General features: G+C 38.3%; 2 protein-coding genes across 4 annotated transcripts; one reads left to right on the top strand and one right to left on the bottom strand.

Moving 5' to 3' along the window:
* Positions 1-1451: 1451 nt before the first annotated feature.
* On the top strand, positions 1452-9799 carry CASP8_1 (Caspase-8). 2 transcript variants are annotated; one of them, XM_051213510.1, is made up of 3 exons: positions 1452-2243; positions 3101-8146; positions 8853-9799. In XM_051213510.1, the coding sequence occupies exons 2-3, from the start codon at positions 8087-8089 to the stop codon at positions 9672-9674; spliced, it is 882 nt and encodes a 293-aa protein (XP_051073460.1). In that variant the 5' UTR covers positions 1452-2243; positions 3101-8086; the 3' UTR covers positions 9675-9799. The 2 variants fall into 2 exon arrangements, with proteins under 2 accessions (XP_051073460.1, XP_051073461.1); XM_051213511.1 differs by having other exon boundaries at positions 3101-3343.
* MS3_00005453 (uncharacterized protein) lies at positions 9678-16485 on the bottom strand (the record flags this gene model as incomplete). 2 transcript variants are annotated; one of them, XM_051213525.1, is made up of 5 exons in its annotated part: positions 16125-16485; positions 15921-16077; positions 15001-15226; positions 14108-14191; positions 9678-13524 (listed from the first exon to the last, which is right to left on the bottom strand). In XM_051213525.1, the coding sequence occupies exon 5, from the start codon at positions 12205-12207 to the stop codon at positions 11329-11331; it is 879 nt and encodes a 292-aa protein (XP_051073462.1). In that variant the 5' UTR covers positions 12208-13524; positions 14108-14191; positions 15001-15226; positions 15921-16077; positions 16125-16485. The 2 variants fall into 2 exon arrangements, with proteins under 2 accessions (XP_051073462.1, XP_012801330.1); XM_012945876.2 differs by having other exon boundaries at positions 13366-13524; positions 15921-16055; positions 16235-16485.
* Positions 16486-16868: the final 383 nt, after the last annotated feature.

Here is a 16868-nt window from a genome sequence, read left to right on the forward strand (position 1 = left end):
GTATAATACTCTTCAAGAGAATTTGTTCTATCCTCTCTCCGATGAAGTTATTCTTAACTCAGTCCCCAACGATTAAGAAAATAAAAGAAAGAAAAAAAGTTCATTTTCACTCCAATGAACAATGATCCTGGTGTAAAGTAATGGATAGTTGTAGAATCTTTTAGTATTTATCATTCAGAGTGAGAATTTTGCATCATCGGACTTCACAGTATTCCTGCTATTGTTTAAAATACAAAGTAGCGATTATTAAAAGTTCTATCTTTCAGCTGACCAGTGTCAACATTTTTTGGGAAGATAATACGTTTTCCAGCACAGACTTACTTTCAAATATGTTCCTTTCAGTAATCCAGCTAGAAATAATGTTCACGAACTATTCAAAAATCATTTTAGTTTAGGCAGTGAAATATGTGTAGGTATAATTGTCCCTGATGTAATTCATCACTAGGGATTAATGGTTGGTTGATATGAACAACATCAAGCAATTCTTTACCCACTTCCGTTTAAGAAACATTATCCTTCATACACACAGAAAATCTAAGTAAAAGTCCAGTATTTTAATCACTACGAAGATGAACTACATTATTTGGTTATATGATATCATTGATGAAGTTCTTTCGGACACTAAGTAAAAAAGAATCAACTTATGAATGTAATTTTATCTTTAATTTTACTAGGAGTCACAAAGGCAGATTTCTGCGATGTCTCAAACTAGGCTTAAGAAACTGTCCAGTGTTCTCCGCTTTCCAACAGCTCGTCAACTGAACTCACTTTATAATAAAAATGTTTTTAAATTGACCAGATCTTCATAAACCCTTCAGTTCAGTCATTATGTGAGATGAATTAAGTTAGTAGCTATGACTCAAAGAATTTTCAGAGAAAAGCAGAAAAGTATTTTGTGTTTTATAATTTCTGAGCTAACTGATGTTTACTTGTCAGTTTAGGGTTATGGAGATAGTTGAATGTCATTGGAATCTCCACAACCTTATACTGACAATTATCATGCGCTAGTGACTAACTTTGAGAGAAATTTTCCGGATTTCTAGTTGAAAACCGTGACCAGTGTAGATAAACTATGTCGGGTATGAGGAAGGTACCCATCAAAGACAACAGGAGAGAGTCGTGCACTTTCGTGAACTGAATGAAGTATCCTAACCCAGTGGTCTTAGTATTAAACGTTCGTGCGTGTAACCGGCTTCAACCTCCGCATGCGGGGTCGTGGATGTGCACTGCTAAGGAGTCCCACACTAGGAAGAAGCTGCTGTCCTGTGCTTCCAGGTTCTCAATAGTGGTCTAAAGTAGATCGGTTCATGATTCCAATGATGCTTATTCATTGAGATTTACATATCGTATACGTATTGATTGTACATTGAGTTACTCCTGACACTAAACTTATACCAGTACAGAAAAAAATATCTATTAGAAATACTAAAGTAGAATGAACTAACCAAACAGGTACTTTTACAATGGCTTTGGAAGTAGAGCACGGAAACAGATTACTAAGAAAGTGATTCATCAAAACTCACATAGGCCGGGAGTAAAAATAATAGATCCCTGACGATGAAAAATTTAGTGAAGAGTAATGAAAATTTAAGCTTACTAAGAAGAAATGACAAATTGGTAAGAGATATAATCAGTGTTTTAGAAATATAATCATCCCCAAATAATTCCCTATCTCAAGTGATTATCAATGATACTTTAAAATGACATATTAATTAGTTTTGATTAGTTAGTTGACTGAGTGAAATCTTATTTTGGATTTATTAATACTTGGGAAATCATTTTAATAGGTTTAAGCTATGCGAAGTGAAGTAACCATGAGAATAGTTCATAGTTCATAATCTTTTAATAAAGCACAATTATTTTATCACCTTTATTAAGTGATTGGTTATAGTAGTAGAGAGTTTACTAGAAAAACCACAGCTTCATTGCTTCCACAAGCTATTGAGTTTAAATTAGTCGGAAATCCGAAACCAATCGATTTCGCCAATTCGCTACATATATTTTCAAATGCTGTCATCGTTTGTGTATAAATGCAAACTTTTGATTCATGTGGTGTATCTTGTAAATCTGATTAAATTCCCTTCTTATACTTTTTACAACCAGACGGTTCAAATGAACCATGTATTGCTGCTTGTAAAAATAATACTGCTTTCGCTACTACACTACAAGATAACCCGATATTACAGCCTGAAAATATTGATCAACTGGCTCATCAGCAGAAAAAAGAGTCTGAGGACAAAAATGTAAGTTCTGAGACAGTCATTATTATTTAAGTTTTATAGACTGAACAAATTAATGCATTTCGAAATTAGTGCTGCACTGCAGTTTCGGTACTCATTCGATAATAACTAACTCATTTATGCCCTTTGAACAAGTTGGTAGCTACATGAACTCAATAGACAGCATTCTGGGCGCTTGAAGCGAAGACAATGAGCTCAAATCTCAGTATGAATGCATCAATATAAGGATGCACGCTTATCCAGCTGACAAGTTACAAATAGAACAGAACACACCAAACGTATCATTCAGTGTTTTAGATTACAATGGCTTCTCGATGAGTATTTTTTCTTACTATCGTAAAAATTGTAGGCAACTAAATAATTATGGAGTCAACCAGTTATTCAGAGAACTCAGTGTCTGTCCAAGCAAAACTGGAGTTGCCAGGTACATTTTCCAAATTATTTAGTACAAAATTAATCCATCATGGTCATTCCAGACAGCCTAATGAGTTCTATGTTTATTGATACAATGAATGGATCATGTAATGAAATATTATGATTAATTTTTAAAATGTTAGGATCCTCTTTTTCAGTCCACAATTATACCAAAATGATCATGCAACTGAAACACTTGGTTTCCATACCACAACACTTTGATTTGAAAACGAGATCCAACTCAAATCTATGAGATGTGTAGTTCACTGAGATCTACACACAGTTTTACAGATAATTTCACAACCTCGTAGTATTACCAAGGAACTTGTTGGAACTCATGTATGACAGGTTGTAAAGTTCGAAAGTTTTAAAAGTAAAGGCAGTTCTTAAGGCTGATTAACACTGATTTACAACTAATAGTTTGATCAACTTTCAAACTTTTTTAGATTTGTCAACTAATTACTAATAACATTAGTAATATTACCAATAAAATGGAAATGGATGCACTTACTACTGCTACAACAACAACAACAACGACTACTACTACTACTACTACTACTACTACTAATAGTAATAATAATAATAATAATAATAATAATGATTCTGACGATTATTACAAGATGAACAGTACAAGAAGAGGTATTTGTTTAATCATTAATAACATGATGTTTTGGCACTCGAATTTTCAGGTAAGTTGTGATTAAAATCAAATATAATTAATGTTATGAGTAAAATGTGACTTTAACTACATGATTTAATACAGCTCTTAAGAAAGAACCTCTTTATTAAATCAAAAATTATAGAATGAGTCCATGAAAGTGGAAAATGTACTACGTAGATATATCTTGGTTGTTCAAATCTTTCCATTGCTGTTGATGACTGCAACTGATCAGTCTGTTTTGGCATATGTGCATCCTGTATGGATTACCTCTATATCACCATTAAGTCACAAGTATTGTGTATGCTTTATTTTTCTAAATTTATTTGAGCACATAGACATTGGTTCAAAGTAGGCACTAAATACATATGCGTCACACAATAACAATGAGGTTGTGAAGAGATAGAAAATGTAAAATGCGTATAATAAAAAGAAGTACAATAACGAACGGAAATTTGTGCATGATAGTGGAATAATAATAATAATAATAATAATAATGATAATAATAATAATAATAATAATAATAATAATAGGAGAGGCAATTCAGTTAGCAAAGGCATAACCAGGAAGAGTCCTTCCAGTTACAAAAGTAACGTCCATTTTTTATGAAGTAAAATAAAGTTACAACAGGTTTGCCACTGGCTTCTATTCTGAGCAAGATCCGGTAACGTCTCTAGCCGGTGTTGCACCATCTCTAGGACCACAACCAGGGAGTCCTGAAGTAGCAACAGAGGCCAGTCTTGTACAGCTTTCTATCACATCACGACACCATGTCATACACTGACCACCTCTCCGCTTTTTCCAACCAGTCCCAGAGTCGGCAAATAATGCACGACGTGGAATTCTCCCGGCGACATTCGTAGAACATGTCCAAGCCACAGAGCTCGGTGTTTCAATATGGTGACACTAATTGAATTATCGTCGCTCTACCTGAACATATGATGCCGAACCTCTGCATTACTAACATGATGTTGCCACTGGATGTCAGCAATCCTACGGAGACGACGATGATCAAACAAAGAGATTCGCCTAACATCCTCAACTCGGAGAGGCTAGATCTCACGAGCATGGAGCAAAACTGCTCTCACCAATGGATTGTTGGTCCGACCTTTTACAGCCAGACTAACATCACGAAGGCGCCAAAGATGGTCTAAATCGGCATAAGCCGCTCTGGATTTTATTATACATGAATTGATCTCACCACTCATACCACCAGTAGCACTTGCGCAACTATCTAGATACACGAACTTCTCCAGTAATTCTATCTACTCACTACTCAAAGTGAGTGCAGGGTCCTGCCAGTCTTGTAAAAGCACTTTGCACTTCGAAGGTACAAAGCACATGCTTTACCTACGGAAACTAATTGACAACTGATTAAGTGCTGATTGAACGATTTTAGTATCATCGCACAGTAAAATAATCTCATCCGCATGCTCAAGGTCAAAGTCTTCCTCTATGCAACAGATCCATACCATCATTGCCTACTTTCATCAGAGCGAAGTCGGGGAGGAATAGTTAGATTGAGCGACCCTGCTTACCCCATTGCTTGGGTGGACAATAGAGAGAGATGGCCGTATGATTTCAGTCTGCCTGAAACGTTTGTATATAGGGTTTTCAGGATGTTAATCAATTTCTCAGACACACCCTTCTTCAATAAACAATCCCACAGAACGGTCCTGTCCAACGAAATGAAGGCGGCCCTAATATCAAGAAACACTATGCTTGTTGGCCTGTGATAAGTATGGCGGTGTTCTACCATTTGATGGGGGGTGAAAACATGATCAATACGCCCTCAACCAGAACAAAAACCAGCCTGCTAGTTGCGAGTCAATCTCTCCTGGGTTTCGAACAATCTACCAATTATAACGAAAACCAATGGTTTGGACGCAACCGAAAGTAGACTTATCACCCAACAGTGACAACTTTAGATTCATTCCAGGGTGTTGGGATACTCTAATTGCCGAGCCTCTGTAACCAACTCAATCAGTTCCTTAACCAAAAGGTCATCACCATCTTTAAAAAGATCCGGAAGTAAGTCATCTGGACCTGGTGATTTGTGGCACTTCAGGATTTGGAGTTTCTTGCGGACCTCTGTTTCGTTAGGTGGATCAGTCGTCACAGGCCATGAAGAGTAGTACAGGCTGGTCTATTTAGTCAGGGCAGCAGACAAGTCGAATTATTCCTCGAAAAACAGCCCATTGTCCAAGACTTCCGGCAGTTACCGGAAGCAGCTGCTGTTTCCGGTTCACTAGCACGTCCGACCACCAGACTTATATGCAATTTCACTACGTAAAAATCTTCGTTTATCCTCAAATTCACGGTCACTTAGAGTAGACCGACATGCTTTGATCACTTGTAAGGAGCCTGTAGAAACCCAATGCTTATAAGCGGGACGTTTTACGAAGTCGTAAGCTACTTTACTCAACGTTTTTATGGTATCATGAAGTTGCAGCCAATGCACATCTAAACTATCAGAAACAACATACTGTGGGAGAGAACAAACCAGATCCTAGCGGAGGAAGAAATCAGGAAGAAGCGGTGGAAGTAGATAGAACACACATTGAGGAAAGCATCCAACTGCATCACAAGGCAAGCCCTCACATGTAATCCTCAAGACCAAAGGAAGACAGTAAGACCAAAGAACACATTACGCCGAGAAATGGAGACAGATATGAGAAAAATGGACAAAATTTGGACAGAACTAGAAAGGAAGGCCCAGGACAGAGTGGGTTGGAGAATACTGGTCGGCCTCCTATGCTCCATTGGAAGTAACAGGCGCAAGTAAGTAAGTAATAGCTAACCTAGAAACTAGCTCGGCTCGATACTTACTAGCAACAGAAGTTGCAACCAGCTTGCTAACAACAATCCGTTGGTGGCGGTCACTTCATTGGCCACTGAAAAGTAAGGTAAGATTGGTGCAGACCAAGGCATGGTCAGAGTCCAGATAGGTACTCCAAAAGGAGCGGCAGTCTTGTACACAACCACGCCAGCGGTCGCTGATCGCGATGTGATCAATCTGAGTCCAGGCTTGGGATGCAGAGCGAGGACGCCAGGTGGCACATCGGCGATGACCGTGCCGAAAGTTAGTGCTAGCCAGAAACAGGTTGTGGTCTGTGCACAGTTGCAGTAGACGGTCCCCGTTATCTGACCTGCGACCAACGAGTCCCCATCGGCCACCTAAACGACCCTCTTCTGTGCCTAGACGCCCGACCTGAGCATTCAAATCTCCGGCTAGTACAACAATATCTGTTGAACGCACTTTCTGTAGAAGAACAGATAACTGGTGGTAAAACTCATTCTTGATTGCATCCGGGCTGCAATCTGTCGGGGCATAGGTGGAGATGACGAAAAGACATCGTTTCTCACGCCGATTTCTTCTCACTTTGATGGAACTTTCCAATCTAACAGCACATAACCGACTGTTAATGGGGATCCAATCGATTAGTGCTGCCTCAGCTCTAGCGCTTAGTGCGATACCAACGCCAGAAAAATCAAACGACGATGGATGGACAACAGACGTCGACACCAAGACTTCATAAAGACATAGCCAACCCTATCTATTGTTTAACGTGCATTAGTATGCAAACGTTGAAGGAGGCCAGTTTGGATGATTTGAGGAATTCTGTTTCAGCAATCGTAGTCAGTGGTAGCATTCAACTTTCAACCAGTCACTGGCTTGAGATTGTTCATACAGAACATAATTTCCACCATAGGTGAGCTGCTGCAGAAGCTGAAAAATAAAAAAAATACGCAAAATGGGGATAAAAGGGAGTAGATAAGTGATGTAGTATAAAAGAAACGAAAAAATGTTACCAACTGATTGTGAGTGAAATTTGTCTGAATGAGTGTTGAAGCAAGAGTAATTTTTCCAGTAGTAATCATCATTTGGTTTGTATGAGGTCCGAGACATTGCTCGGACTCCCAAACCGAAGCAGGTGATTTTCTTAGGGGACTACTCACCGAGTTTTTGACCTAAAGGTCTAATCCACAAGGCAGTGGAACGACGCTAGACGATGCAGTCCCATGGTGGCTGGTGACCAACAATAGGTTCATACACCATTTGTTTCCTCAGGATCCTGGGGCCTATGTGCACCATTGGTTTGGAATCAGGGTTTTCCGACTCCCCTAGGTGGAATCTCCGTGTCCACCAACCCGGTTAGAGCGCCGGACATCCTCTTCTCATCCATCCACAACCACTAATAACCAGAAAGCACTGGTCAGCTTTTTCATTCTATCACGAAACTCATTAACAGTGAAGATAATTAGGCAACAAACTCCAAGAATTTCATAGCTCTCAGCTTGTGAATAGCCTTCAAACCACCGAGTTAGTGTCTAATGGTGTGGATCTTTAGCTTCAGTCAATTTGTGCATGACACTACGCTATTATCATCTATTACTATTAGGGATATCTATAGTTTAATAAATGCTCCTAATCAGTTCGTATTTATTTATTGAAATAAAAAGTAAACAAATAAGTTACCTTATCAAATGTGTGTGATCTGAGAGAAATTATCCACAAAAGACAGAAACCGATAAGCCATTGGAATTTATGAAGCACTGAGCGTGCTTTCACTATATTAAGAATCGACTGAGATTGGAAAATACGAATCATTGCTTTTTGACTTCATAATTGGATGGTATCATTTCTAGCAAATGAACTGCAACTTTCAAATCCTATAACGTGTAAAATCACGATTATTGTATCAATAAATAATTTCAGGCTAGGTTGAAGCATCCAACTGATACGTTTTAATGTTTGGAAATAATTCAAATTATGCTCATCTGTGATGAAAAGATTGTTCAATTTAATGTCTCAGAAAAATATTGCAGTCAAGTAAATTTTATCAAATTAGTCATTGAGCATAAAATTTATTTCATACTTATCATTCTTTTGTTCCATTTATTTTTCCGACTATATTAAAGATAATGAACTTTCACTTTCTTGATATCATTATCATCAGTTCTTTGACATTCGATCTGTTGATTTCTGGTTATTACTATAAATCTGTTTTCTGTTTAAATCCAGTATGAGTTTACTAACACTTAGTGTGTCAAAAGATAGACCGTTCATCCGTCCCACAATCTATGAATTAGAATGCCAGAATGATCAGCTGAGCACATTGTACTACCCTGTTTGTACCAAACTGGGACATTTATGGTACGAAACTCAGTCAAAGGTTTGTGAAAAAATTACTGATTCATAAGTGGTAAAAGACATAATGGTGGTTAATAAGGCAAATAAAAGTCTGAAATTAGGACAGTGTGGCAATACCATAATCCAAGTGTTTAGTAAATGGGATTTTAAAATATAAGTACTGATTTCACAGAGAATAGCTTTCAAAGTTTTACATTTTCAGTTATTCACTCAGTATTAACGATTGTTGTAATATGAAGTGTATCAAACAACTGATATTTAATAGTACCTTGTCCCACTCTTTGTATAATTCCCTGTCTAAGTCACTTTACTATCTGACTGAACTTATACGGTATTTCAACGTAGTGATAGAATCAATAATGTTTTCTCTTCACATTTCTTACAGAATCGTTCTGGCTGTGACACTGATGAGAAGAGTTTGGAAAATGTTTTCGGATCATTTAACTTTTTGGTGAAATTACTTCGTAATCTATCAGCTGGTGAAATACAAGCTCAACTGGAACACTTAGGAAAGAAAACAGATCATCACGAATATGATTGTTTAGTAATATGCCTTATGTCACATGGAACTATTGGTCGGATATATGGAGTTGATGGAAATTCTTTATCAATACATGAATTAACTTCCATATTTACAGCTGATAATTGCCCTTCTCTAGCTGGTAAACCAAAATTATTCTTTATTCAAGCATGTCGTGGTGAAGACTATCAAAAAGGCTATGTTATACAGAAACAATCAAATGAAACTACTCAAACTAAAAATGATCTAACTGATCAAGAGGATGTTGATAATTTTATTCAACATCAGTCATCCAGTTTAAATCTAAGACTATCCGTTTCTGATGCGAAATTTATCGGTTTCAAATTAGACAATTTACTCCATAATTCTATACCACTTCAACTGAATAATGTACAGTTAATTCCCACTTATGCTGACTTTCTACTAAGTTATGCTACTGTTGCTGGTTTCCGTGCACAAAGAGATCCAACCGGTGGTACTGTTTATATTCAGGCATTATGTAAACGATTATATAAAGGGTTACAAGATGAAAGTATTCTTGATATAGTTACAGCTGTACATCGTGAAGTTAGTAAACAGTTATATCAAGAGACATCTTGTCAGTTAATGAAAACAAATGGTGAATTATTTCTTCAAGTTCCTGAAGTTAGACATACACTAACAAAGAAAGTTTGTTTTAAACGATAAAACATGAAATACAGTTTTCTTCTCAAGATTCTTCATTACTATTTACTTAAAATCAATAATAACAATGATGTTAATTGTATTAATATGGAACTATTAATTAATTGAGAAAACAAATTATTACATCTCGGATTATCACTCATATCGAAAGACTACATTTTATGATCCAAACGGCTAGAAAGGTGTACGGACAGATTCATGAATGCTAACAAATGTTTAGTCACTAAAAAGTAGTCAGTTGGTGAAAATTCATACTGTAATCGCTAATTTGGGTAGCTAAGCAATATTGTTCACGGCATCAGTCATTAAAAACACACAGACAGATTTCTTACATATGTGCACACTATTAACAGTAAAACATATTTGGATATCCACGGAAGCATAGTTTTGAAATTCGAAACTATGATGTTTGGTGAAGAGACAAATTCAAAGCCATTATAGTTGAACAATTTAAGCCACAGCCAAGTCTTTCTCGGGTTTTGAACAACCTACAAAGTATAACGGAAGCCAATGGCTTGGACGCAATCGGAAGTAGACTTATCCCCCCGATAGTTGTTACAGGAACGACGTGAACCATTTTTAAAGACAGGGACAACTATCGACTCATTCCATGACGTTGGTACACTCTCGAGCTCCCAAACCTTTGTAAACAACGTCGTCAATTCCTGTCAGAAAGTCACCACCATCTTAAAAAAAAGCCGGAGGTAAGTCATTTGGGCCAGGTGATTTGTAACGCTTCAAGAGTTGGAGTTCCTTGCGGACTTCCTCCTCATTTGGTGGATCATTCGTCACCGGCCATGGAGGGCAGGACAGTTTAACCGATGTTGCCGGAGCAGCAGGCCAGTTGAACTGTCCTTCGAAAAATTCTGCCCATCGTCCAAGACGTCGATGGATGTTAGTGATTGGCATCCCATCATCCTCGCAGATTGTTTCGCTCACACTAGACTTCTTGCTGCCAGTGGCTCGGATGAGTTGGAAGAGCTTCCGGTAATTACCAGATGCAGCTGCTGCTTCCAGCTCATTAGTACGCCTCGACCACCAGGATTCTCGGTCCTTACGCAAGCTTTGCCCAATTTCCTTACCTAACATCCTTCGTTTGTGGTCAAACTCACGGTCACCCGCAGTAGACCGACGTCAGTCAGCTACAACGTAGGACCAGGCACATATATGCATCGGTCCAGGTTGTCATACCGCATTAGCACAGCACGATGAACACCGGATTCATAGGAGTGGTTAGGTCAAAGGTGGTAATATATAGGAGAAAGATTGCATATAAGGATACAGTACAGGAAGAAAGAATTAGTTAGTAGAAAGAAAGATATGAAGTGATTTTAATCTCTTAGTTTAAGTGAAGACAGAGAGTGTATACACCGACGTCATTGTGATCGATTCTGAGCCATGTCACCAAGAATCTCCAACCATCGGCTCAAATGAGTTGTAAGGAGCCTGAAGAAACCCAGTGCTTATAAGTGGGACGTTTCGCGAACCCACAACTGACTGATCCCGCCATTTTCATGGCGTCATGCAATTGCAGCCAATGCTCATCTATACTTTTCGGTGGAGTGGTAGCTAGCCTAGAAACTAGCTCGGCTCGATACTTACTAGCAACAGAAGTTGCAACCAGCTTGCTAACAACAATCCGTTGGTGGCGGTCACTTCATTGGCCACTGAAAAGTAAGGTAAGATTGGTGCAGACCAAGGCATGGTCAGAGTCCAGATAGGTACTCCAAAAGGAGCGGCAGTCTTGTACACAACCACGCCAGCGGTCGCTGATCGCGATGTGATCAATCTGAGTCCAGGCTTGGGATGCAGAGCGAGGACGCCAGGTGGCACATCGGCGATGACCGTGCCGAAAGTTAGTGCTAGCCAGAAACAGGTTGTGGTCTGTGCACAGTTGCAGTAGACGGTCCCCGTTATCTGACCTGCGACCAACGAGTCCCCATCGGCCACCTAAACGACCCTCTTCTGTGCCTAGACGCCCGACCTGAGCATTCAAATCTCCGGCTAGTACAACAATATCTGTTGAACGCACTTTCTGTAGAAGAACAGATAACTGGTGGTAAAACTCATTCTTGATTGCATCCGGGCTGCAATCTGTCGGGGCATAGGTGGAGATGGCGAAAAGACATCGTTTCTCACGCCGATTTCTTCTCACTTTGATGGAACTTTCCAATCTAACAGCACATAACCGACTGTTAATGGGGATCCAATCGATTAGTGCTGCCTCAGCTCTAGCGCTTAGTGCGACACCAACGCCAGCAAGACCAGACGAAGATGCCACAGGGTCCCCGGATAAGCGCACGTAAAACAAGCTTTTCGAAGCGACAGATGGAGAGCGAATTTGTAGTACTTCACCAGAGTCTAGAATACAGGTCTCGGATAGACAGCAGACATCGATATTAAGACTTTCCAAAGACATAGCCAGCACTGTCTGTTGTCCAACCTGCATAAGTGTGCGAACGTTGAAGGCAGTCAGTTTGAATGGTGCACGTGGTTTCAGAAAAACTGCTTCAGTACTCATATTCAGTGGTAACATACAATTTTCAACCGGACAGTGACTCAAGAACGTTTAGATACAGTCGAATTTCCACCACAGACGAGCCGCTCTATAAGTATACAAGAGGGTGAAGAATGTGGTAAATAATAATAGGCTTAGTTATACTAGAGCTGTTGCCAACTTCAAAAAAATCAGTGGTGTGTAGTTCTAATAGCAACTCACTGATAACAAAGATAGCGGATATCCTGCTTGTTTTTATCGATACTAAATAAATATGACATCTTCTTTGGATATTCAAGATTCTATTCGGTGTGATCGGAAGATTGTCGTAAAGAGTAAATACGAAGCAAAATGCACTATGATAATAATAGGTCCTAGTTCACATAACTAAGTTTAGAGTTGCTAATATACGAATATTTATTTTTAAAAATCCTACATACGGAGTAAGGGCGAAACAGTTAACAAAACACTAGGTAATTAACAGATCTGTTATATTAAATATTGATCTTTATGCAGTGCACCATACTAAAGTGAGAAATCGATCCAGTTTTCTGTTGAATTTAATATGGAGCAATATTATCTGAAGGCGAGTCGATCAATATCATACTCCCACCTGGTACATGGAAATTGCTGGTTCCCAGACATCACAAGTTAGGCCGGAACTTTGCGTGTGCCTCTCAAATGAGTTAACTATCTCTAAAAACGTGAGTAGTGTTCTTAGGATGTTTTAACATCAAATAACCAAATAAAATTAGTTTCCTGTCAAGGGCTTAGAGAAATCTAACAATACAAAATATATTCTAAGGAATAAAGTAGGAGGTCACAAACACAGAACTTTTTTCAACTTGTCTAATTACTTTAAAAACAACTTAATTTATGTACAAAATGAGACTGTAAACACGAGGAAAAATTGGAGTATAAGGATTCACAAATACACAATGAAATCAACCGAGAATGAGAGAAGCACAACGTATATACACAGATAACTAAACATGTTTGGTTAATAAGACTTGAGTCTTTCCACAAGATGTGACGACAAATAAACAGTTGAAAGTCACCAAAATGTATATGTATGCATCTCGAGTTATTTATTTTTAGAAAATAATGAAATGTGGAAAATAAAGCATAATAAGATAAAAAGAAAATAAAGTTATAGACTTAACGTGAAAGAGGGAAAAGAAACATCTGGAAACATATTCACTTCTTTAGTGTAAACGATAACTTCGGTCGAATTCGCTTTTTATTTAGAATAATTTCTTGTTCTCTTTTAATACGTTGGAGCTCTTCAGCTTCGCGTCGCTGACGTTCTTCAAGTTCACGTAATTCTGCTTCACATCGTTTACGCTCAGCTTCTTCCTATACACAAAAGTTAATAAAAAATTACTTTCTTTATGTCCCAAGAAAGCCAGACGATTCCATAGAGTTAGAGTAGATACTCCAATGTTTAACAATAAATTTCAAGAGAATAAAGATAGAATCTCTAATTCATGAGATTTAAATCTAATGTGACTTTCATTGACGTTAGGTCCCGGTTTAAAGATGACATTAAACTAAACATCAGCTATTTTTGTACACTCAGCTTTTAGGACGAATGTGATAAAACTGTTACTGTAGTACATCTATAATTCAACCGAGACAAATTTTCCGTTATAATAACAAAAAAACAAAGTAAGATAATCGGAAAGTTTATTGGTCAAATGTACTGAGGTCAAGTGTCGACCGCTCACGACCTCCGGTAAATCAGTAAGAGAAAGCTGATAGGCTCAGCTAAATATTTAAAAAAAGTGCCAACTGATAAAACAAATCTTTTTGTAGGTGTTAAACAGTTGCCCAAAAAGTCCTCGCTTTTTTGATAACTTCGACAAGATACGTTAGTCTAAATAAACTACGCCCATAACTTACGAAAAATAAACAAAAACATCACTAAGAGAAAACTTACCTCCAAGCGTCTTTGTTCTTCGAGTTCCCGTTCCCTCTCTTGAGCGAGACGCTCACTGAGCTCTTTTAGTCGCTTTTCTTCTTCCTATGTGGACAAAGAAACATGATTTAAAGTGGAAAAGCGACATTGATTAAGACATACTAGTTTGCCTTTTGAAAAAAAAGAATACAGTAACCACCGGTTACGCGCATTCAGCTTGATTCAGTATGAGTTTAGATCAACCTTTGGAGTAACATCCTATTCTTTTACTTAAGGCATTTTAAAATTTCGTACTGTTTTCTGAGTTATGTAAAAACTCGAACCAGTTTACTATTATGCCGTCATAAGTTCTTTAATTCATTTGATTACTTTCACATCCCCGTTAACTCAGTAATCAAGTACAGGTCTGCGTACTCAGGCATAAGCCACACTTTAAATTTAGGGTGGTGATGCTACCCGACTGCTCATTTCACTGCATTGATGTGATGTGGCAACTTGAATCAACGTACGTGTACCCAGCCATACATTAATTACGACTGACTACGAACTGGATACTAAGTTTAAATACAACCTTGATATCCTGACTGTTAATCCCACTGACTCGAGATTAATCTTTTGAATTTCCAAACTACCAGTTATTTTTTAATCTCATGAACTATAAAGACGAGGTCTAAGTACTATAAATCACAATTGCTTTCGTCCTTAGTGACATGGCCGCAATTATTGAAGTTATTTTAAAGCTTGTAACTTTCGTTCGGAACGGTCATACATCGCTATTAACCCTTTCAGACTTGATTTATGGTCTAGTAGTTTAAACTGTAATGCTAATGACTTTGTATTTATTTAGAGCCTCATCTAGACAAATGGAACAGGAAAACGAGTCATCATGTTAGACGTTATATAGGAAAACGTACTTCACGTCGTTGTAATGCCTCAGCTTCTTCTCTAGCTTTACGTTCAGCTTCTTCAGCTCTTCGACGTAATACCTCAGTACGTTCAGCCTCCACTCGTCGTTCAATTTCGGCATTAAACTGGACTTTTCGTAACACGAGTAACTTAGCAAGCTCACAGTCCAAGTAACGCTCCAGGCGTCGAGCGACTTCCTCTTCAAGAAGTTTAGATTCTGCCCACCGTTGACGCCTATAAAACGATAAAAGTTGAAGATAATGTTTGATTAAGTAATAAATCTTAATGAGGATTGCAAACAATTTAATTCGAAGATGTGAAACAGGCTGGCAACTAGATAATGAAACTGCGATGTCTGTCGTTTGGAAAATTATATAAAATCATCGTATTGTATGAAACTCATTTTAATACCAAGCAAAACAACTAGTTGGGGTTAACTCTAGTACGCATTAATAGGGAAATTTGTGATTTCCGAAGTTTCTAGTGTGTTAATACATTTGATACGAACTTATGGATGCTTGAACTGGGATGAAGACGTAGATCTTTCAAAACTATGAATTAGAATATTTCACCGAATCCACACTATAACTTTTCGCCCTTTGTAACAGAGTTTCTGAAGGTTACTTGTTTTATAAAACACCATTTAGGTTTAAGAAATTACGCAGGATGCTCCTCGACTGTATCACACACTTGAGTACTAACAGGTTACCGTGTAAACTGACTTATTAGATCACAAGAGATTTAGATGTCGTCATTTCTTAGACTACTACATCATGTGAACAAGCAAATGCTTGGCCTTGATTTTTCTTTCTTAGTACTTGGTGCCAATCAACTACGGGACTAGTATGCTAATAGCAGCATGGGAAAATAGGGCTTGGAAAGACTCGAACCATTTAAAAAAAGCATAACTTGGCTATGATTAACTTACAATATCCTGTCCTCTTCAGCTCTCTGTTCGTCGCGCCTACGAATCTCTTCATTTCGCCCATTGCGTTTGATTTCACTGACTAAAAAGGAACCAGGAGAACTGGTCCGACTTGAGGCACTGCTACTATTTCGGTGCCTGAAAAGATTCAATACAGGTACTTAAGTTCGGGTTGATGTAGACATCAGACTAATAAATCATTCGTACTTATTTAATCATCCTGGGGTTGCACTTCTGCGACTTCTTAAACGAAAGATATGGCTAGCTGTGCATGAAAGTAAACACTTGACAAAACGAATTAAGTGCGCAACCCCAACCTTTTTCGAGGACGATCAGCACGCGATCTGGAGTGCATAACGGGAGAACCCGACACACCACCACGATCAACCATCACTAGGACGGTATGGCGTTATGTTTGTATGGCGCCAACCCTACGCCATTGGTTCAGTCCTTCAAAACGCAGCAGCCTAGTGTGTGTGTGGATTTATCCGCAACGTTTCCATGTAAGCCTAATGCTTTAGCGGATATAAGGAAACCAAACGAAGACATATTCAGATCAATATTTAACCCGATTCCCGCATAAATTAATGTTTGACTGAGGCACGTTTTACGGATGGGATGTTTAGTCCTATCGTGATTTACGTAGCTCAAACTTTTGTTGTGTTTTTACACAAAAAAGTACCATTTTGATCTAAAGAACCTGTCTTGAGCTGAATGTTCCGTAGATTGCTTTCCTTTTTGGATTTTTTCCTAGTTAATAGTTGACTGTGGTTTCGCCCCAGATTACTATTTGGTTCTTCAGTTTTTCACGTCAAGGCTGGTTTTAGTTTATCTTAACCTTGTGTACCACCCGTTTTATCCATTTTATCCGTTTTTAGTGTGCTATTGTTTTTGTTTTACGCTCTGGGGCTTTTGCTAGGATCTATCAAACAATATACATCATAATCTTAA

The sequence above is a fragment of the Schistosoma haematobium genome, chromosome 1, assembly GCF_000699445.3.
Source record: "Schistosoma haematobium chromosome 1, whole genome shotgun sequence".
In the NCBI taxonomy this organism is placed as follows: domain Eukaryota; kingdom Metazoa; phylum Platyhelminthes; class Trematoda; order Strigeidida; family Schistosomatidae; genus Schistosoma; species Schistosoma haematobium.

Coding starts and splice junctions, on each gene's coding strand:
- CASP8_1 (XM_051213511.1), top strand. CDS start 3,146: ATGGAAATGGATGCACTTACTACTGCTACAACAACAACAACAACGACT. Junction 3,344..8,852: donor TTTGGCACTCGAATTTTCAG/GTAAGTTGTGAT, acceptor CATTTCTTACAG/AATCGTTCTGGCTGTGACAC.